The 23740-nt window shown below is 41.9% G+C and overlaps 1 protein-coding gene across 2 annotated transcripts in view; it reads right to left on the bottom strand.

The window, feature by feature from the left end:
* UCKL1 (uridine-cytidine kinase 1 like 1) overlaps positions 1-23740 on the bottom strand; it is a 52397-nt gene that overhangs the window by 15201 nt on the left and 13456 nt on the right. For both annotated transcript variants that reach the window (XM_038750003.1, XM_038750002.1), the window contains exons 2-7: positions 12462-12652; positions 10808-10914; positions 10194-10364; positions 9248-9319; positions 4754-4943; positions 1544-1605 (exon numbers count right to left, since the gene is read on the bottom strand). In XM_038750003.1, coding sequence (XP_038605931.1) covers positions 1544-1605; positions 4754-4943; positions 9248-9319; positions 10194-10364; positions 10808-10914; positions 12462-12652 — 793 coding nt within the window. The remainder of the gene's footprint in view (positions 1-1543; positions 1606-4753; positions 4944-9247; positions 9320-10193; positions 10365-10807; positions 10915-12461; positions 12653-23740) is intronic.

The raw sequence follows: 23740 nt of genomic DNA, 5'->3' as shown, positions 1-23740 counted from the left end.
CTGACAAAAACTTGATAATGTCAGGGAATATAGAGAGGTGCTCCGAAAAGCTATCAAGACATCTAGACAGCACGGGAGCCTGCCCAATAATTCTCATGGATTTTCAGACTACAACGACCGCAGAAATATAGACTGATCCCAGTTCTTCAGTAATAACTAGGAATGACTGTTCAGAATAAACATAGTGTAAACTAGTACTACGAATTGGGATCATTCAACCTTTCTATAGAAGGGGGTTGGGAGGGGATATAGTATCTATTTTAACTGTAATGTCCTCCAACTGCACTGAAAACAGAACTGGAGGAAGGATACGAGTGCGGTTGGCAGGATCCTCAGTAGATACTAGAACTTTTTGACAGTAAAAATTACCAAGGGAAGCTGTAAAATTTTCTTCCCTGAAGATCTCAGCACAATGCTTTGAGCCCTTCTGAAATTTGAAGAATTGATTCGATGATCACTGCTCCTTCCATACTTTGCTTTTATGATTCTTAGTAATTGAGGAATTTTTAAAGAGGTGGGTGACTGACAAGAAAAAGCTGACGCTCTGAAGATACACTTCGCTACTCTTTCTCCCTCAACTCTCCACCACACAGAATAGTTCTCTTTATTTATGGCTGCCGATCTACCGGATAAATGTACGGACTTTACAAAGAGGCAATGTGCACCGGCAATACGGCTTCTAAAGACTCTCAGACACATTCTAAACTCAAACAGGTGGCAAAAGAGTATTGAATTTAGAACTTTCCTTGAATGGCACTTCCTTAACAAAAGCCTCAAAGTAATTGTTACTTTAAAAAAACAAACCTTTAGGATATTAGGAGAGAGCTAGAATACACAGAAGGAAATGGGACAAACATCACAGTGGAAGTCTGAAAAAGGATTTGTGCTCGTAACACTTGCAACATTGCAAATTGCCAGGAACGGCTCTAAAATGCAAGCACAATAACTTCATCCTCTGTCCAATCTAGCTGTAAACAACTTGGTTTCTTGGCTCACTGGCTCTATGCTGCAACCATTATACTTATTTTCTCCACATTTGAGATTTGCTCCTGTAAGTCTGAACTCTGATCTTTTTTTTGAGAACAGTGTGCCATTGAGCCAGTCTATTTCATACACAATGGGTAAACCCTTGGACAACACAAGAAAGCAATGGCACTTAATATGTACTATTTGGTGGTAACCACACAGAAAAAGGTAAAACCTTCAGGGAAAACTTTTGTTCAACCTTGTCACACTCACTCCCCTTGGACATAAAGGTTGCGGTAAATTCTATAGATGGAAAAGATGTGGAGATCCCTCCCCACCCCATCTTTCAAGCAGTGAGAAAGGGAGACATGTGGGGTGGGAAAAGAGAGAGGCGGTTAAAAGTCTTTCTGGTGTGCTTTAATGCCTCACAATTTCTGGAAAGCAATCTTGCCTTAGTCTTGGGGCTTGAATAACTAATAAACTAGCTTGAATAGCAGCAGTCCACGGCACTGTGTAACTGAGGTTTCTCTTTCCTGATCTCTCCGGTTTCTTGCAAACAGCCCTGACCCTTCCTTACCTCTTCCAGCTGGCTGTGAACATGCTGCACAATTAGATCAATGGCGACTGTGTTTCCACTTCCTTACGTGCATTTGGAGGAGAAAAGACAAATGGTTATAAACTGCAGCTAAAACATTCAGAAAATAAATCAGATATTTGTAAAGGGGAACATATATTTGGATCATAATCGTTTTCCCCTTCAATTTTTATGCTGCCAAGCTTTGTTTAAAAAGTGACTTTTTGTACAGGGGTGGCAATAGCTGAATTCAAGAATTTCATCTGAAACAGAGGATACTGTATGAAGGAGAAAATCTAAACAGACATTAGTGATTTGTTTAAAAGGAGCTACCTCTTTTGAGCTCCCATCTCAACCTTTGCAGGTTTCCTGCTTCCATAAAGCACCTAATGGACCTAAAATGGCTCAGTGTATTTATTTTCACATTTGTCCAGAAGAGATTGCTTAGCAGACGGGAGCTTTATAAAAATACTGGCGCATTTTTCTAATTTGCTGGCAAAGCAATGGGATTGATAACACTCTTGTTTTTTGTTTGTGTGACATTTAAAAATTAATTCTGAACCTTCTTGACAACCTCCTTTCAACCACAGCACTGAGTTTCAAAAGATATTAGAATTTTCTCACACATAATCATCACATAAGACATCTTCCCAGTAGGTAGAATTCAGTCTGAGAGGGCATCATGACATTCAAGTTTCTTTCATTCAAGTTTTCTGGAATCTATTTAATTTGGAGTTCTGAGAAATAGAAACCCCACATACAACTCACTACCAAAGGTTTCTAATAATAAAATTAAGAGCATGTTGCCAGCTAGCAAGCCACTTCAGATCTGATGTGCTTATTTATTTATTTATTTATTTATTCACTCGTGCCTATTACTTAAATCTACTCCCTTATTCCTAACTCAGGCCTAGTTGGCACACTCTGCCTACAGTCCCTCCTTTTAGATTACAAGTTGCTTGAGGACAGGATCACATCTTTGGCTTCATTTGAATGTTTCCTATGCACCTTCTATAGCACTGAACAAATGGTGCTGACACTGTTTTTTGGTCTGTAGGGTCTTATTAAAACTGGAAAGTAGTTAAAAGATTGAGAAGGCATGCTGTAAACTAGTGTGATGACCCGAGAAGTAAATCAAGGTGTGGGGTTGAGGGAGTAGGGCAATGGCAGAATTCTGCAGTTCTAATTTCATTTAGCTCAGAGGTGGAAAGCCCAGGAATGACAGCGAGAGGCGAAAGCCCCACTCCTCCAAAACCTCCAATGGCTGCCCATCCACCTCCACATCAAACAGACGCTCCTTACCATAGGCTTTCAGGCACTCAATCAGCTCTCTCCTTCCTTTCTTACTTAAGCTCGTTATGGGCAGGGAATGTGTCTGCTAATTCTGTTGTATTGTACTCTCCCAACTGCTTAGTACAATGCTCGGCACATAGTAAGTGCTCAATAAATACCATCGATTGACTGATTACCTTGCTGGACTCCTATTACAGCCCACTCTGCTCCCCTACTGTCAACCTACTCTCTGTATCTCGATCTCATCTACAACACCCTGGTCCCCATTCTTCCTCAGGCCTGGATCTTCCTCCCCCTTCATATCCAACAGTCCACCACTCTCCCCGGTTTCAAAATCCTTCTAAAATCCCATCTCCTCCAGGAGGCCTTCCCTGACTAAACCCTCATTTCCCCATCCACCTTCTCCTCCACATCGACTATGCATCTGGCTGTGTACCCCTTAAACGTTTTGGATATATGAAGCCCCACAATGCTTATGCTAAGATCCTTATACTCTACTATCTCCCTATCTGTAATTTACTTTAATGTCTGTGTAAACTGTAAACTCCTTGTGGACACAGATCGGGTCCACCGACTCTATCGCACGGTACTTTCCCAAGTGCTTAGTACAGTGCCCTGCTCAAAGTAAGCGTTCAATACCATTGATTGATTAACTGGTTAATATTAATTAATTAATTGATTAATTGCATTAATAGCCTAATGCTACCACTAGGTGGAGCCCGAGGAATCCGCTTGGTCAGATTTCGTTTGGGAATGACCGGCTGGAAAACACAAAAGGACTGGAAGCTAAGAGTTAGGAATTAAGAAAGGGCACATAGATAAAGAAGGGAAAACAGCATGGCCTAATGGAAAGAGCATGGGCCTCGGAGTCGGAGGACCTGGGCTCTCATCCTGCCTCCACCACTGACCTGCTGGGTAACCTTAGGCAAGTCACTTAACGTCTCTGTGCCTCAGTTCCCTTATCTGCAAAACGGTGATTCAATGCCTTTTTTCCTTCCTACTTAATAATAATAATGTTGGTATTTGTTAAGCACTTACTATGGGCCAAGCACTGTTCTAAGCGCTGGGGAGGTCACAAGGTGATCAGGTTGTCCCACGGGGGGCTCACACCATTTTAATCCCCATTTTGCAGATGAGGTAACTGAGGCCCTGGGAAGCTAAGTGACTTGCCCAAAGTCACAAAGCTGACAGTTGGCAGAGCTGGAATTTGAACCCATGAACTCTGACTCCAAAGCCCGGGCTCTTTCCACTGAGCCACGCTACTTAGACTGTGAGCCTCATGTGGGACCTGATTATCTCGCATCTACACTAGGGCAGTGGTTGCCCAACCACCTACGCATCGAACAGAAACTCCTTACCATTGACTTTAAAGCACTCAAACTCCTTGCCCCCTCCCACCTCACCTCATTATTCTCCTACTCCAACCCAGCCCGCACGCATGGTTCCTCTAACGCAAACCTGCTCACTGTACCTCGATCTCATCTAACTCATCACCGACCTCTCGCTCACATCCTGCCTCTGGCCTGGAATGCCCTCCCTTTTCCTAACCGACAGATAATTACTCTCCCCACCTTCAAAGCCTTATTGAAGGCACATCACCTTCAAGAGGCCTTCCCTGACTATACTCTCATTTCCTCTTTTCCCACTCTCTCTGCATCACCCTGACTTGCTCCCTTTATTCACCTCTGTCCCCAGCCCCACAGCACTTATGTATATATATGAAATTTATTTATTTATATTAATGTCTGTATCCCCCTCTAGACTGTGAGCTTGTTGTAGGCAGGGAATGTGCCTAACATATTGTACTCTCCCAGGTAATATGTACAAGGCTCTGCACACGGTAAATGCTCAATAAATAATGATTGATTACAGTGCATGGCACACAGTCAACGCTTACCGCAATTATGATTACTATATTACCTCGTGGGACAACAATGTCAGCAAGCCGCATGGTGGGCTGGATGTACTGATCAAAGGCTGGCTTGACAAACTTGTTGTACTGCTTGATGACACCTTCGATGTCCCTCCCCCGCTCACTGATGTCCCGGCGAAGGCGTCGGACCAGGCGGATGTCTGAATCAGTGTCCACGAAGATCTTCATGTCTAAAAGCTGATGCAAGAGGCATGTTAACTTGGCTTATCCCCAATCCCTCAGTGGTTTCTCCTCCTCTCTGGTGGAATCTACATGTCACGGAGAAAGTGTAAGCCTGACTGGGGATTGCGTGATCCCTGAGAGACAGAGCCTAGGGCCTTCTAAAGAGGGGAAATGTTTGCCACGGCTGGGGGTTTGGGGGTTGGAGTATTGTACCGACCAGCATGTTACCGCTATACACTGAAATACATTTCATTCTCCAGTACATCTACACTGGCAACAATTCTTGTGCCAGAATTTAGGTAGGATAAACCCAGAAGATGAAAGAGGCAAATGTTGTGCTTTAACAGCTCACTTCAAATGAACCCTGGAAGTTGGCTCAGAGAGGGTTTTTCCAAGACTGTAAGCTCCCTTCTAGACTGTAAACTCATGTAAGCGGGGAACCTTTCTACCCACTCTGTTGTATTGTACAGAAGCAGCGTGGCTTAGTAGATACGGCATGGACCTGACAGTCAGAAGGTCGTGGGTTCTAATCCCGGCTCGGCCATATGCCTGCTGTGTGACCTTACAATTAATTAAAAATATTCCTTTGTGTGCAAATACCTTTTATAAATCAAGATTATAGATGATAATGTGTGTGCAAATGCATCCCTCTTTTTCACTGAATATTGACCTTTTCCTGAATCTATGTGATTTTTACCTCCCCCATTATTAGCAGAATCAAATGTTTTTCTGAATGTCCTTTAAATGTCCTGTTTACCCACAATTACAGATAAATTTCATCATTTATCTGAAATGATATAACGATGATGCAAACCTACGATTAATAATATTATTATGATTACTCTCCTGAGCGCTTAATAAAGTGCTCTGCTCACTGTAAGCACTCAGTAAATGCCATTAATTGACTGACTGAAGGCTAGACATAACCAAGTTAAACCACCACCCTGCACAGACTTAAAGCAAACTCCTGAGGTGACTGGGAGAAGTATAACTGGGTTCTAAAAAATGGTTCCTCAGTTAACTGAGGAGCTGAACTTGACTCTCCCTCTTTCCTAAATTAATCACTGGGCTAGTCAGAGTAAATTATATTCCCTGATTTAGTCAGCTCACTCATTATTTGAAGATGCCATTTATCAATCAATCAATGGTATGGTATTTATTGAGCACTTACTGCGTGCAGAGGCTGTACTAAGCACTTAGGAGAGTACAATACAACAGTTGGTAGATACATTCCCTGATCACAGTGAGCCTAACAGTCTAGAGACCTTTCTTGGCCTGAATTTTCACTTGAAAAATTCACAGGTTCATTATGAGAAACAATAAAAACCCTGGTAAAATTCTTAGCTTGTACCTGGTGCTTTAGAAATGCTAAATAAATAAGAGAAAAGACCAAATACTGTAGGAATGAGACAGGATGCCAGAAAAATCCAGAGAACTGGTTTAAATTTACCCCATTTCCTCTTAACATTTACTTTCTTTCACATACATTCTAAACTGTCATCAAAACAGCCTAAATGTTGAATCTATAATAACTTGAGCAATCTGGATGAGTGATACTCGCTCTCTTGGAAAGAATAAATAATTTTCCTTCAAACAAATTGAATGCACATTCTCAGCACAGAGGGTGGCTGCAAACTGAATGATGTCAGAATGGAGATGGGGAAAAGTGTTACTCTGAATTCCGACTCTGTGTGCTTCTCACATTTGCACCCACATTCTTATCTATAAATTTGATTTATAAAAGGTACTTGCACACAAAGGGATATTTTTAAAAGGACCTTTTTCAGGTCTTTTGTGGCTTTATTAATCTTACACATAGGGCTTTCTTCCTGGAATTGTGGAACACTGGGTCTGAAGTTGCTGAGATCTCAGGTATAGGACTATTTAAGTAAGATTTCTCAATAACATCAGTTCCAAAGACCTGAGTAGGTGGTAGGACAGAGGAGAAAACTCTTTAACAGGATTAAAGGGTGTCTTTTTTACAAATGTACTTATAAATCTCTTGTCTATTCCTAAACTGTGTGGTGCCCTCCTGCATCCCTCTTTTTTGTTGACTACTGACCTTTTCCTGAATCTACTATGTGCTTTTTACCTCCCCCATTATTAGCGGAATCAAAAAATGTTTTTCTGTACTTAAGTGCCCTGTTTATCCACAATTACAGATAAATTTCATCATCACATGTGGTGCCCAGTGTGCTATCTCTGTTCAGAACATATAAGATCCTGATATTTGACTTCAGGAATTTTTTTATCTGCAGGTAACGCCACATGTGTGCTGTTGATGGAGTTTCCCATTGTAAAAGATGGATAAGCCTTGGTCCAGTCATGGGGACTTTAGGACAGAGGAGGGAAGCTGTGTGAAGGAATTGGCTATTATAGGACGAATGGTTTGAGTAGTGCCAGTGGCACTTTCTCATTCCTGCCAGCCATGTTCTTGTTGGGACCGTGGGTGCAAGGAGCAAGCAGGTGACCAGGACTGCAGCACACGCAAAGTGTACGCAAGAATGTAATGTAGCAACGCATTTACTGTCAAAATGGCCACAGATTAGTGCTAAAGCTGCTAGCTGGCTGGGGAGCAGAACTTCACCTCGGGTAACTGGCATTAGAAAAATGGCCCCAAAAGGGCATTATTTAAAAATGAATTCTTTATATCTCAGCTTGGAAATTGCTTCCAATACATTTATAGATGTGGTGGGCTATTGCCCCAAACCTCTTGTTTTGACTGGGGATGTGGTCAGAAAAGAATGATAACATTAAGAATAATTAGTACTTGTTAAGCAGTCAAGCACTGCTCTAAGTGCTGGGGTAGATATAAATTAATCAAGCTAGATAAATACAGTCCCTGTCCCACATGGGGCTCACAGTCTAAGTAGGAGGGAGAACTAGTATTAAATCCCCATTTTACAGATGGGAAAACTGAGACACAGAGAAGTTAAATGACCTTGCCAGGTCACACAGCAGGCAGGTGGTGGAACTGGAATTCCTCCTTCTACCAGGCCAAGCCTTTCCTCAGTAAGCTCCTTTTCTGGCATAAATCTACTGTCTGAATGCTTTGAATCAAAGCAGAGTTTATTGGCAGGTGCTTTTTGGCTCTTCCTTTGGAAAAGGAATGAAGGGGTAGTCAAAAATGGATCTGGATTAGGAAGCAGGAGACCTGGGATCTAATTCTGGCTTTGAAATACCTGGACACAACACCCCTTTTTTCCATACTTAAGTTTCCTCTAAATTAAAATGGGAAGGCATGCCTAACTGCCCCTTCCTTCCCTTAACAGTAAGTGAAGATAAACCAGTAATGTTCGCAAAGTGATATGAATTCTTCAAAGTAGGAGGCAAATCAATGATGCTATTTAATATTGACCACATGAATTGGCTCCCTGCAGCCTCAATTTACTAGTTCTGAATCTCCATTCCTCAACTGGCAGGTTAAATTTTAGAGCAGTGCTCACAGGGATGACGTTTTATAGAAAAAAAAATTATCCATGGACTAACTTGTGGATACTTCATGTTGGCTACACAGTACTAAGGTCAACACAAGCAGTTTGGACTGGATCACTTTTCCTAACCTAACATTAGTTGACGGGAGGTCATGTCCCTTCTGGCTTGTGATGTGTTAATGACTTGCCAGTTGCGAAGGTATTGCATACCTGAAGTGCCCAGGAAGCTCGTGAGAGCAACAACATGTCACTAACGCACACACACTATTCTGGGAAGGACAGACTGATCCTCTGAGGGCTGTTTGAAAATCATTTTGAATTTTAAGAGCTCAATACTTTGACTTACTCCACATCCTTTTTCTCTCAACTACCTTTTATAAATATTTCTTTCTTTGGGGCTCTCTACCTTGGCTCTCTCTCACTTGGCTCTCTCCAAGTACAGCTTGGAGAATGGGACAGCTACTTTAGGAAGGATATCGACTCTTATCATTGCCATAGCTTTCCTCATGGGGTCTCTTACTACCCATTGTCCTCATCCTCAATCCCGAAAGACAAAGAGTGGTGGCTTTCAAATGTGGCCATCCATACTAATAACCACTACCCCAGTACAGCCAAAGGGCATCCAAGTGCCCTTGTGTAGGAATCAAAAGGGAACTTTCGGGGGTGGGGATGGGGGGGAGGGTGTGATTTTAAAAACAAATAGCCATCAAAATGTTGTGGTAGCTGCATAAGCAGACACAGCAAAACATCCTATAGAGAACCACTGTTCTCATGCCATTGTAGGGGCCCAACAACTGCTCAATAAAAGATTGCCCCCCTAAAGTAGAATGAGACCCTTTTCCCCCCCTGCAGCTCATTGCAAACTGAAAACCAATCCTTTCTCACCTTCAAGAGTTCCTTATCTGAAAATGCCATGATCCCCTCAAAAATAATCACGTTGGCCCCATACAGAGTTTTCTGAAAAGAAAAAAAGGAATACCAGTATTAAGAAGCTTCTTCTTGACAAACCAGAACAGAGAACTACAAAGAAAGAAAAAGGGAGGTTTTCATCGGAACCAGCAGTAAAGATTGCCAGTAGGATCTCAGCAAGCCTAAGTAACCTCCTAAGTAACCTCCAACAGCCTCCACCTTTTGTTTATTTTAAACCTACCACCTTCAAGCTTTAGTGGGTATCTCCTTGTCTTGCTGATTTGGGATTTTTGACATACCCTCTCTTGGAATAAAAGAGAGTTGGGACCAAATGGAGAAGTTAAGTGGCCAGCTAATGGAACGAACAGTCCTTCAACATGCCTGATGCTGAAAAATTCTCTAACGTGTGAAAAGACACTACTCAGAAGTCAGAGCATGCTATGAGGAAAAGAGGAAGCCTCTTAGGAACATAATAGCAATGGTTCAATCGGCTCAACATTTTCTCCAATTACAACAGGAACTGTGTGGCTTTTACCCTACTTGATAGCCATTCTCATGGTTAGCAGTGAACTAATATTATCCCTAACACTTTCCCTCATTTCTAGGTTATCTTAGAGTTCCCAGGCATTCAGCCACTGCTATCCTAACAGCATCTTGAAATGGTGACCTCTGTCTCTGCTGATTTTCAAAAGAGGAAGTTTCTCTACTAGACAAGTTGCCTAAAACAGGGCTTCTCCAATTGAGGACAAAAGGTAGACACAGCAATTAAGTGTATCACCCACACACCAACAACTTCTCCCAACCACTCTTCAGTTTCTACTTCTTAAAGATGGTTGACCTATTTCAACTGAGCCAGAAAGCATATTTAAATCAGGTGGATATGGGAAAACATACAGAAGATGGAGTTCTGTCCCTGCCATACCCATTCTTTTTTTCTGCTGTGTGTGGTGAAGTCGTAAATGGGAATTTTCACACTCTTGCCCTGCTTCAGTTTCTTGAGGGTGGCGATGATCAGGTCAAAGTCAAAGGCATCAGGATGATCAAAGTTGAAGTCATTGCTGGCTGCCTGCTCCTGTTGCTGCTTTGTAAGCACCTGTTAAGAGAAAGACTGTCAAGAAAAGGGGGCTGCTCTTTCTGCCTTGAGAAGAGCCAGGGATGGAGTAGAAAACCTACAGAGGAGAAATATGGGAGACTTGGGTTGCTGGGACTAGTACAGTGCTATGCCGAGTGGGCACTCAATAAATACTACTCCTGTTCTAGCTGAGGCAAACAACAAACCCATCACACAGCGAGGGACAATCTTTGGGTGTACATGGTGTGTTTGGAACTACCAGTTCTGCATCAGTTTTTTTCGCCACACTCAATCCTATTTGTATATTTCCCCATAAGTGGTGTCAGCTTCATCTCTGAAGGACAACTAACTATATATACGGCTGTGTCTGAAAGGGGAAGAAGCTGCAATGACAAAATGAATCTCAGCTGTCCGTGGATGGGGAATTCACACCAATTCTCACTGGAGACCAGTCGGCATCTCACCTTGTAGAAAGAGTCCATGGATAGCAGGACCACCCAGGGAACATCCAGAGCTTCTATAATCATTCTGGCCACGGTGGTTTTTCCAGAGGCGGTTCCTCCACCCAGGCCTGTCATGAAAGAGACACCTATTAGATGGAAGGAACATGCACTACTTCTTTTGTTAAGTTTTTCCGCTTTCCCCTCTAATTGCTTGAAACCCATATTCCTTAAATACCCACAAGCTCCTGAAAGTTTATATTCATAATCTAGTTAATATGATGATAAAAGTGAAGATACTTGTTAGGCATCAAGCCCTGTGCTAAGTGTTGGGGGAGGTAAGTCCCAGATGATCAGATCAGACAAAGTCCCTGTCCCATCCAGGACTCACAGTCTATGGGGAAGGGAGAACAGGTATTTTATCCCCTCTTTACGAATGAGGAAACTCAGGTGGAAATAAGTTAAATGATATTGCCAAAGGTCTCACAGCAAGTTCCACAGCTAGGATCTCGTGATTCCCAGTCCAGTGCTCTTTCCACTAAGGCACTCTCCCTCCCAGTTAGGAGCTAATAAACTTTGAAACCTGGGCTATGGACAAGATTTAAGTTCTTATAGCCCAGTTAGTTGAGTAGAAAAAGTGAAATGAATACTGAACCTGGGCTCACCTATTTCAGGTCTTAGTGATGGTAACAAGAAACCAGAAGTAAAGAATCTCAGTCCAGTCAAGACTGCTCCAAGCTGAGCCCTGACAATAATGGGAGCTAAGTCCATTCCAATTCCTGACAGGACCAGAAGGGCCTCAACCTCACATTTGGAGGGTTGCTTACATGCGTTAGGTTGTTGATTTAGGCTGCTAGGACTAGCTCATAGACTACAGGTCCCAGCTCCTCCAGCAACATCCCATTGCTTTGACAAACGTACACGCGTCCCACATCACCTCACATTAACCCTACACTGGGGCCCAAAGGCCTTACGAAAGGCAGCATGGCTAGTGGATAGAGCATGGGGCTGGGCATCAGAAGGACCTGGGTTCTAGTCCCAGCTCTGCCATTTGTCTGCTCTGTAACCCTAGGCAAGTCACTTAACTACTCTGTGGCTCCGTTACCTGAACTGCAAAATGGGGATTAAGACTGCGGGCTCCAGTATCTATCCCGGTGCTTAGTACAGTGCCTGGCACATAGTAAGTGTTTTACAAATAGAGAGCGAGAAAGAGAGAATGAGAATTGAAGAGCAGGGAAGGGAAGAGCAGTATGCCACCCCGGCTCAAGCCAGTCCTGGCTTTTTTTACCTGACCTGGTTTGACCAGACCCAAGTACCTACCTGAATCTTTATAGGGCTTCTAACACACTAGTCCAATATCCAACAAAACAACAACTGAACCAAATTTACTCTTTATAAGATGTTCTCAACCCTACCATCACAGATGAGGAGTCTAAAAGCCAGAGAAAGACTCGACCAGAGTCCCCAATGGTGAGGAAGAATGGGCTCCAGGGAGATTATCTTCATTGCTAGTGAATGATGCTGAGGAGGGAGAAAATCTTCCACATTGAGCCTAACAGAAAAGCCAGGACAAGGTAAGAGTGACTAGAAGAGAACAGAAACACTAAGCAAGTACCCAAGCCACTGAGTCAGGTAGTCAGAACTAAGGAACAGCCAACTCTTTTCTGTGCAGCCTTACCAATGACAAAAGCCTCCTTCGATTGGGTCCCATGTTCATTGTACCAGGGAGGGCGGCCCGCTGTGTAGATTGTCCTTTTGCTGGTCCGCAATAGGGGTGGCTCTGATTTGCACTGGCTAGTAGTCCGTTTCCGTGGTGATCGGCCCGTGCCCACAGGCGGGAGGAGTCTGTCTAAAGATTCAGCACTGGGACTGCAAAGACAGGGAGAAAGAATTTATCCGGAGAGCCATTCGAAAACGGATGTAAAAATTCCTTCATCGTGCAGTACTAAAATGCCTCTGAGAAGGGGCTTGAGCTGCATGGAGATAGGAGCTCTATACATAACCTTATTTTCAGTCAGTCAACAGCACTGACTGCCCTCTGTGTGGCAAGTACTTCCGTTGACATTGTGGGAAGTTATGAAGAAAGGTAAAGACACAGTTCTCATCTCCAAGGAACTATTGGGGTAACCCAAAGTTAAACACAGAAACACCAGTTCACAAATAACCTATCACACATTCAGCAGAGCATATGTATAAAATTTATAAGAGCACGGATGACAGTAAAATGCTGATTACATAAATTATTCTTCAGGTTTATAGTAAATGTTAAACGTTTAGTGAAAGGAGTGAACAGAACAGATATGGTTAATCTGGGAAGACTTCATGATATTTTTAAAAGGACTTAGTTATCATTCTTCAGAACAACTCCATAAATAGTACTGACTTAACTTCACACACAAAGCAACGGAAAATAAACTGACTTGCCCAGGGTCCCACAGAGAAGGGACTAGAACTCAAGGTTTTCTTGGACAGAAATATTAAAAACTTATTTGGGTTTGAAAATAAGGATGTTTTTACAATCATATCCACAGGACTTCTTTCAAATGCTTCTGGCCCTTTCACGAGGCATCAAAATAATGAAAAATACACTGTTAAATAGTTAAAAAAACAACAACAAACCATGGGGGATGGGGGCGGGGAGCCAGAGCAAATAATCTGATCCTGATGAGAGCCTCAAGTCAAGGACTTCGTCAGCACCCTAGCAACTCAGTATTTAATATATGAAAAGACCTTAAATTCCAGCAAGAAATTTAATTTAGACATAAGGAAGAGATTCCTTGTTTCTCAGGATGATGAAACACTGGAACAGGTTATCAGGGAAGGCTGTGGTCATCCCTGGAGAGTTCTTCAAAGAAACAACAGAAAATATCAGTGTTGGGTGGTTTTGGTACTACTGGCCAGGAGGCAGGAGGCTAGACCAGATGAACTCTCAAGGTTCCTTCAAGCTTCATGACTTTATGCCAATATGATTTAGAAACAAATTTGCTGAAGGGAAGCAGAGACCTACAAATCTCCAGCCCACCAATTTGGATCAGATCTGGGAGACAATCTGGCCCTGCATGAAACCCTCCTTTGCCTATGCAAAGCTGGGACTGTGTACACCAGAGACTGATGACAGGGACATGACCTTTATCCTAAAGACAGAGACCATAGAGGTCCCTGAAATTCAACTTTCAGGACTTTTACTTTCGGCATCATTGCAGGTTGGGGACCAGGGTGAGATTATAGCTCTGGTAGCCCTGGGATTCTTGTCCCACCCTCCTCCCAGGCCAAAGTTCTCTTCTCCCTCTTTTACTGAAAAACAAGAAAGTGTTTTTCTTCCCCACACCAGAGGGGCTATTTTTAGCCCCTCAGAAGCACTGGCTCCAGTAAGAAGGGAGAGAGGAGAAAAGAGTGCTGTTGGATGACCAGGGGAGTTCCTGAATCAATCAATCAATCAATCAATCAATCGTATTTATTGAGCGCTTACTGTGTGCAGAGCACTGTACTAAGCGCTTGGGAAGTACAAGTTGGCAACATATAGAGATGGTCCCTACCCAACAGTGGGCTCACAGTCTAGAAGGGGGAGACAGAGAACAAAACAAAACATCTTAACAAAATAAAATAAATTGTATTTATTTATTGAGCGCTTACAGTGTGTACAGCACTGTACTAAGCGCTTGGGAATACGATAGTATATTGTATATTACAGTATAGCATAGTGCAGTATAGAGAAGCAGTGTGGTTCAGTGGCAAGAGCCCGGGCTTTGGAGTCAGAGGTCAGGCGTTCAAACCCCACCTCCACCGCCTGTCAGCTGAGTGACCTTCGACAAGTCACTTCAATCATTCAATCAATCGCATTTATTGAGCGCTTACTGTGTGCAGAGCACTGTACTAAGCGCTTGGGAAGTACAAGCTGGCAACATATAGAGACAGTCCCTACCCAACAGTGGGCTCACAGTCTAGAAGGGGGAGACAGAGAACAAAACCAAACATACTAACAAAATAAAATAAGCTAACTGAAGGTAACTGCCCTTTTTACCCAATAGTTAAAGAAGTCCGGATGAGATCCCAAGCTGAAAAAGTTCTAGGACCAGTTGTATAGGACACAACTGACAAAAAGCCCCCTCCAAACTTATTTACCTAATGGGTCAAAATAAGAAAAGGAACTGCTTACACGTGTCCTTTCAACTGCAGCAATGTTAAGGCTAAGTGAAGCTGATGGGGTTGTGGCTCAGATGTAGGCTCTATGCCAGGACTAGAACTATCTATACTAATCTTGGCTGGCACACCACTTAGCACTTTCTGCTTCTGAGCTATGAACAGCATGAGAGATTTTACTCTTCCTAAGCACCCAGAAAGAAGTCAGGATAGTGCCACACAATGCGAAGTTAGGGAGGGGAGAAGAGATAAGGAAAAACCAAAGGGCTGTGCTCATCCTAATCAGAAAAAAAAGAAGAAAGACAGCTTATATCACATCCAGAGTGCGGAGGAAGAGCTTAGGACAGTGGAGCCCAAATTTCACTTATTTCACTTAATCCTTCTATCCACTAAGCAGCGTGGCTTGGGAGTCAGAAGGACCTGGGTTCTAAACCCACTCTGCTACATGTCTACTGTGTGACTTTGGGCAAGTCACTTAACTTCTCTGTGCCTCAATGTGAGCTCCATGAGGGACAGGGACTGTGTCTAACCAGATTAGCTTGTATCTACCCCAGTGCTTAGAATAGTGCTTGGCACATAGTATGTGCTTAACAAATGCCATAATAATAATAATAATTAGTATTATTACTACAGTACAGTAAGCCAGCTTTATTTGGTCAAATACTTTTCACTGTGACTCATTTTGAATATTTTCATAGATTCAAATTTACTTCAATATGGCAATGAAGAAAATTGTAAATTTACAACTGTGGCCATAAATTTTCAACCATAAAATTTAAAATAAAAGATCACATAATAATAGTTAATAATTATGGTATTTAAGTGCCTACTGTGTGCTAAGCATTGTACTAAGGCTTGGGATAAATACAAAATAATCAAGTTGGACAAAGTTCCTATCCTATATGGGACTTACTTTCTCAGTAGGAGGGAGTACGACTTACTCCCCACAAAACAATAATTTTCTAAAAGAAAGATCAAGAAAACCAGTAAGGCAAAATCTTGATATAACAAGTATGACCTCTAGTGATAGCCTCCTGGGATCGATAATCAATAATAAAGAAACTAGTAGCTAAGAAATGCGCCGAAGAGTAATGTTAGGAAGACTTGCTATGAAGAGCCTGGAAAAAAGTCATGAAACGTGCTGATGTAACAATCACCACAAAAATACAAATTGTCAACTCTATGGTATTTCTAGTGACACTGAATGGATCCGAAAGCTGGAAAGTGAAAAAACAGGATAGAAAGAACATCGATTCTTTTGAAATGTGATGTTGGAGTAGGCTTTTGTGATTATGATGGACTGCCCCCCCAAAAAAAACAAATGGATTTTGGAGCAAATAAAACCAAAGTGGTACTCGGAAGGTCAAATGACTCGACTTAAATTAGCATATTTGGACACAATCAGGAGAACTAATTATCTGGAGAAGATACTAACGCTCTAGTAAAAGTCCAAGGAAAACGTGGAAGAGGCAGATCAGCAGCTGGATGGATAGAGACCATAACAACAACGGAAGAACCATTAGAAATGTTGCGGATTATGGCAGAGGACAGGACTTTCTGGAGAAAGTATATCCATAGAGTCGCTATGAATCAGAAATGACTCGACGGTGCTTAATAATAATAAAAGATAGCCTCGTTACAGAGAGGTCTTCCCTTAATCAAGCATTTGGTAAATAAAGTTAATCTGGTTAGACTCAGTCCCTGTCCCACACAGAGCTCATGGTTTAAATAAGGCTCACTTGAATGGGACGGGGCCAGAAAAAGTGCACTGGAACTGCTTATTTTCATGGATAAAGTGGGCAACACATTCTCTATCAAAGACACTGGTGAATGGAGTTTCATCTTTGGCAGCATCATCTACACACTGAAGGGGAGCTTGACAAAACCACGATGAAATAAAGGCATTTCTGAAATATACAGCCATGAGGCTGTCTTTAAATATAATGACCACCCAAAATCCCGAGTATATGCTCTTATTTATATTCAGGTTTTACAAGTTTTTAGAAATAAATTAAACTTCCTTAAGCTTTGATATTCATCTTATCCAAAGAAAAAGATTTAAATGTATAGTTGCCTTTAGCCAAATAGATGTTTCTTCAACTGTCTTATTTTTCTTCCTTCTTATGTCAGTTTTAAAAGAAGCCAAATATATGTTTCTTAAACTGTCTTGTTTTTCCTGCTTCTTACGTCAGTTTTAAGATAACTAAAATTAAAAAGCAACTCCCTCACCAGATGCTGCTTGGGGAGGAGGAGATTCCTGTGATTAACTGATATATTCTCACACACACACACACACACACACACACGTGGAGAGATGTGATTAGCACAAGTATCTCAGTTGAGCTGACAAGTTCTGAGAAAGGAAATAAAGGTCTAGGTACAAAGCCAAGCTTGGTGAAGTGGAATCCTTTCCTTGAGAATTGCATTTATATTGTTTGGCTCCAAAGCACCCCTTCAACACTCTTATGACACAACTGCTGAATGGCTCAATCAATCAATGGTATTTATTGAGCACTTACTGTGTGCAGAGTGCTGCACTATGTGCTTGGGAGAATACAGTACAACAGAGCTTGTAGACACGTTCCCTGCCCGGCTCAACATCTGAACATCAAAATCCTTGCCTTCAGAGCCCAGGTTTCTCTAGGATTCAGACACTGCATATCATGACATTCAGCAAAATGGAATGCAATTAGTGAACCACTTGGGGTAGTCAGGTTCTCATCAAGCGCTTAGTACAGTGCTCTGCACACAGTAAGCGCTCAATAAATACGATTGATTGAATGAATGAATTGGGGAACAACCTCCTTCTAGAACAGTAACTGGACAGTTGCTGTTTAATTCCATCTAAAATGGTCATGAATAAATTGCAAACAAACTGGACAGGGTTTCTTTTTTTTTACAGTTCATCGTTATGGAGCATCTGGAGCTCACAGCACCGTTTTAGAGCCAGAGAGGAGACCAGGAAGGAGCAGAAGGAGGATGTACAGACATCCCAGACTCCTGAAAGCCATGGGGTAATGCTGAAGAGTAAAAAAAAGTACAGGTCACAGGAACATTCCAGCTCTAACCTTTCAAACCCCTTTTGAGAAGCACAGCTGTGGCAATGGTGGACAACTGGCCAAGGGATTAGGGAGATCATCTGTATGACCTGGCATTTAATAATGTCAGCTAGGTCCCTGCCTGCTCCTGCAAAACCCGCTCATGGGTAAGAAACCATTCCGAACTCTAACTTCCTAACCCGTGGAACTATCACCAACCCAGAGAGTTGTCTACTGCCCATTTAGAAAGGGCTCTAGGTAAGTAATACCTGCCACTTTCATTTTTCATATCCTAACACTGGCTACAGAGCTTGGAAGTCTTTGAAGTTTTCTCCCTTTCAGGATTTGCTCTAATCCTCTGGAGCAAAATTGCCTCAATGTGCCCCTCCCCACTTCCCAGTTCTGAACAGAATAGGAACGGGGGTTTTTGTTTAAAGACTGTTCTTGGCTTTTACCCAATCCTCTGTCGAAAATCCTTTCTGGCCATCAGCCTAACGGATACCTTGACAACACAGTTCTCTATTGAAAGTTTGCTGTTCACTACTGGTGCTACAATTCTTTCAGTAGCCGAGGGAGCGCAGAGCTTCAATAGGTGTTTAACCAAAAAAAACCCCAAACCCCTCACTGTTGCCGTTTATTTCTCAGTAACGAGTGAAATAAACTGCCCCACAAACACACAGTTTTTCCTAAGTTTAATGGACAGAATTTTGGGCTAGGATTCAGCAGGCTTTGGTGGGGAGGAAGGAAGAGGAGAAAGAGCCTGCCGTTTAGATTTCCAACACAGAACATCAGTGATTTGCCCAAGTTTCTCTGGCTTCAAGACAGAGTCCCCCATCTGCTGGAACCTCACCAGAAAATTGAGACAAGTTTATGAAACACTTAGAAGGTGCTACGTCATTAGAATTCAGTTTAAATTAATTTTAAGGTAGAATATAGTCTAAAAAGAAAATCTTAGCACAAGTCATAGCAATGAGAAAAATATCTGTCAGCATCTAATGAGGAAAGCTTTTGGCCCATCTACTTGGAGATGAACAAAAACAGCTATATCCTTTCCAACATGGAGAAATTGGATGAGAGAAGCAAGAACAATTAGCATGCATATTTTGCTTTTTTCACCCTTGGATGCCTCTGAAACAGCAATTAACTAACAAGCACCATTCCCCAGGGTGATGCTGACATTAATGGATGACACCAGGGCACACACAAAGATGCTTTGCTGTAAAGATGACTAATGGATGTTGATTTCACCTCCCTTTCTAAATTCAGGGAAAAGAATGACAGTTCTTCCCAGAGATGGGGTCCAGGATTTGCTTGCAAACTTTCAGCAGGGATGAGCAGTAAAAACCCACATCTTACCAAGGACAGGATCCTTGTTCTATTGCCAACTTTCTTGTTTCCCTTGGTATGCTCACTAGTTTGATCCTGTAACGGGGTATCTGCCTGTCATCTTACCATTATTCATTCATTCAATCATATTTATTGAGCACTTACTGTGTGCAGAGCACTGTACTAAGCGCTTGGGAAGTACAAGTTGGCAACATATAGAGATGGTCGCTACTCAACAATGGGCTCACAGTCTAGAAGGGGGAGACAGACAACAAGACAAAACATGTGGACAGGTATCATCAGAATAAATAGAAATAAAGCTAGATGGAGAGAATTAACATAATAGAATAGTAAATATGTACAAGTAAAATAAATAGAGTAATAAATCTGTACAAACATATATACAGGTGCTGTGGGGAGCACATGAATTACCTAATTCAATCAAGGGGTGCAAGTAGGCTCTGACTTACAAATTGTCTCCAAACCTGGATGGCACCAACCTGGATTTCTATTAATACTTTTTTGGCATATTAAAAGCATTGGAAATTAATCGCCTTCTAATATTGAAAGTTCACATGTAACAAATTTACTCAAGGTTCTTGACAGATTGATGGGGATGACATCTCAAACTTGAACTATGAGGCCTGGCTCCTGGAAAGAGGCAATGGGATCTATTATGCATACATAATGCACTATTTTCTGGTCTTCAATCGGGATAAAATATACTCTCTCAAGCGCTTAGAACTGTGCTTTGCACATAGTAAGAGCTCAATAAATACAACTGAATGAATGAATGTTCATTTTCATCATCATCAGAGAAATGGTAGTTGTTACGTGCTAACTATGGGCCAAGCATTGTGCACCAGACGTATTATACGCAGATGGTACACAGTCCCTGTCCCACAGGGGGCTCAGAGTCTAAGTGAGGAGGGAGAGGAGGTGTTTAATTCCCACTTTACAAAAGAGGAACTGTGGTACAGAAGTTAAATGACTTGCACAAGGTCTCAAAACAGCCAAGTGGCAGAATGAGGATTAGAAACCAGGCTTCCTCACGCAATTATATTTATGTAGTGAGTGCTTACTGTATGCAGAGCACTATACTAAGCACTTGGGAAAGTACAACATAAGTTGATGGACACATTTCCTGATGACAACTAACTACAGTCTATGGGAGCTTAGAGTCTACAGTCTACACTCCCATTAGGCCAGGCTGCTTATAATGTCTCCGGTTCTCTCTCCCTCTCTGTTTTCCCCTTTTTCTCTTCCTCTCAGGTTTGCCTATTCTCTTTCTCAAGTTTTTTTTATTCCCTTCCATCCCTCTTTCCTCCCTAATCATCTTTCTTTCTGTCCTCTCTGAACCCTCTCTCCTCCCACTGTCTCTTCCAGGCCCACTTGAAAACAGAATCTAGGAGTTCCCTGGATTGTCTCTGCCTTGGTCTTCAAGCGAATGGGTAAAAATAGCTCAGCTTTCTGCCTAGGGCTTCAAGTAATCCTGAAGTCCTAGTCAAAGTTCAAAGTAGTGGTAATGGTATTTACTGAGTGTAATGCACTGAACTAATCTCTTCTAACATCTTTGGGGGAGGGAATATGCCTTTTTCTTCCTTGTTCTCCCTGAAGAACTTAGTACAATCCTCTGCACCCAGAATGATGGAGCCTATTGTCAGAAGTAATAGCAAACTCTCAGTTCTGAGACTTCAGGACCAAGAACCTATGGAGGATTTTATTATTTGTGGGTGGGGAACATACCTACCAACTGTGTTTTATTGTACTCTCCCAAGTGCTTAGTACAGTCCTCTGCCCACAGTAAGTGCTTAAAAATACTGGTGATTAATACAGTGACAGTACTTGGCACAGGGGCACTGGCACTCTCACTTCCTTGCTGACTGTGTTCCTGCAGGACCACACAGAAGTCGATGCCCAAGACACTGAGCTCCTTATGGGCAGGGAATGTGCCTGTTAATTCTGTTGTAATGTACTCTCCCAAGTACCTAGTACAGAATTCTGCACATAGCAAGTGCTCAATAAATACAACTGATTAAAATATATCACTGATGGACTGACTGAGAAGAGAGGTTATCAGAAACCCCCTTCACCATCCTCTGATTTAGAAGCCACATGCCCTCTACTTTTCTGGAGTTTGGATTCCTGGGAAGAGGTTCTTTTTAATTTTCTTCCACAAGAAACAGGACTGCAGGGAAGGGAAGATATATGGGCAGGGGAGAGGATTTCCTTGAACCTCCACTAGGAACAGTTCTGTTAGTTGTTTGTGGAAGAAGTGGAGCCAAATTTATCTTTCCCCTTTTCCCATATGCAAGCACTAGGACTACTTGGATCAGATTGAGAGATGCTTGCCTCTATGGAAAGGAAGAGTTTCGCTGAGATTCCACTTTGCCCCTGTAGGAAAGAATATGATGGGTCTTGGCTTGGTCTTCTTCTTATCCTTTAAATCTGGAGGACTTGGGATAAATTTTCTCCTTTTCTCAAAAGATAAGAAAGGGGTCTTCCAGGATTGGCCTGGATAAGACCAAGGAAATTCACTATTGCTTCTTAGGGTCTTTCCATTGCTTGTCGAAGCCTGTTCATGGTGCAGTGGCTACAGCATGGACCTGCGAGACAAAAGGTCATGGGTTCTAATCCTAGCTCTGCCACTCATTCAAGTCACTTCACTTCTCTGGGCCCTAGTTACCTCATCTGTAAAATGGGGACTGAGACTGTGAGTCCCACATGAGACAGGGACTGTGTCCAACCCAATTTGCTGTATCTACCCCAGCATTTAGGACAGTGCTGGCACATAATAAGCGCTTCACAAATACTATTATTATTATTATTATTATTATTTGAGCCACAAATGTATATAGTTGAAACCAGCATGGATTTTTTTTCTGACACCTCATTTTGAATGTTTATTACTATTTTCTATGACCAGATAATAATAATAATAATGGTGGCATTTGTTAAACACTTTCTATGTGCAAAGCAATGTTCCAAGAACTGGGAAGGATACAAGGTGATCAGATTGTCCCATGTGGGGCTCACAATCTTCATCTCCATTTTACAGATGAGGTAACTGAGGAACAGAGAAGTTAAGAGACTTGCCAAAGTCACACAGGTGACAATTGGCGGAGCCAGGATTTGAACCCATGACCTCTGACTTCTAAGCCCCTGCTCTTTCCATTGAGCCATGCTGTTTGTATCTACCCCAGTGCTCAGTACAGTGTCTGGCATATAGTTAAGTGCATAACAAATACCATAAAAAAAGTTCTCTAAAATACCAGATGTGCGGACCGGGCCATAATCATCACTCTACTGAGGTTATGAAATTCATCTTTATAGAGTACAAATTACCTGTAAAACGAAGCTGTGTTAATATTACTCATATAAAGGTAGCAGCCACAATGCCACTTTTAATGAGTTAATTCCCATGCAAACTTTCTATCTTATTAACAAGATTTTCATAGGCACTGTGGAGCAATAGTTAGCCTCTTGAAATCCGAACTTCATTTACCAATTTACATTCCTTATGTATCACCAAGACACTTTACAATCAAATGCTTTCCGAAGCAACATTATAAAATGTATTGAGATGGTGACTGGCCTGTCAAATTATCTCAAAGAAGGGCTCCAATAAGAATGCAGCAAAGCAGGAAGAAATATATTTGTCCATTATGCTGATGCCTCGTCTTACCATCAAGGGATTTCTTTGGAAATGCAGTTTCATTACTTAACTACAAATATTAAACTTTATAGAGAGAAAAACAACAGAGCTTTAGGAAAAAAGAAAAAGAATTCCCAGAACTATCAACTTCTAGTTTGTGGCTGTGATTTTGGTTAAAAGTTAAAGATTCCTTAATGTACATCAGTAAGCCTGGAGTTGGAAGAGTTGTTCTGCTTGTGGGTTTGTCTGCTGTGTGATTCTGGGCAAGTCACTCAACTTCTCTATGCCTCAGTTCCCTCATCTGTAAAATAGGAATTAACACTGTGAGCCCCATGTAGGACATGGACTGTGTCCAACCGGATTAGCTTGTATCTACCACAGTGCTTAGTCTGGCATACAGTAAGTGCATAACAAATACCATAAAAAAGGGTCTCTAAAAAACTATTTGGGGGTTGGAGAAGATCAATTCTTTAAAAATAATCTATTTTTCTCCACTTATCTTTTCCAAGTCAAGGTGTTTGTCCTCCTACTCTTAACTTCTGTTATTTACTGAACATCAACTGTGTGATTTTCAGCTCTCCTTCCCCACTGCCTCGAAGTGCAGTATTTCGGCACTTTCTACAGAAAAATCCTGAGAAAGAGAACATACTGAACTATCATGATCTTGGTAGTATACCTATCACTCAAAGATACTTATTAGCATAAAGCCAAACTCTCTTCACAAATTTATTTGACTTATCACCTTTCTCATCTAACCATTTCACACAATGGGCTAAAACCATTCATAAATTGAATTTT

This window comes from Tachyglossus aculeatus, chromosome 8, assembly GCF_015852505.1.
Source record: "Tachyglossus aculeatus isolate mTacAcu1 chromosome 8, mTacAcu1.pri, whole genome shotgun sequence".
Classification (NCBI taxonomy): domain Eukaryota; kingdom Metazoa; phylum Chordata; class Mammalia; order Monotremata; family Tachyglossidae; genus Tachyglossus; species Tachyglossus aculeatus.
The sequence above is the reverse complement of the archived record's forward strand: the minus strand, read 5'-3'. Positions and strand labels throughout refer to the sequence as shown.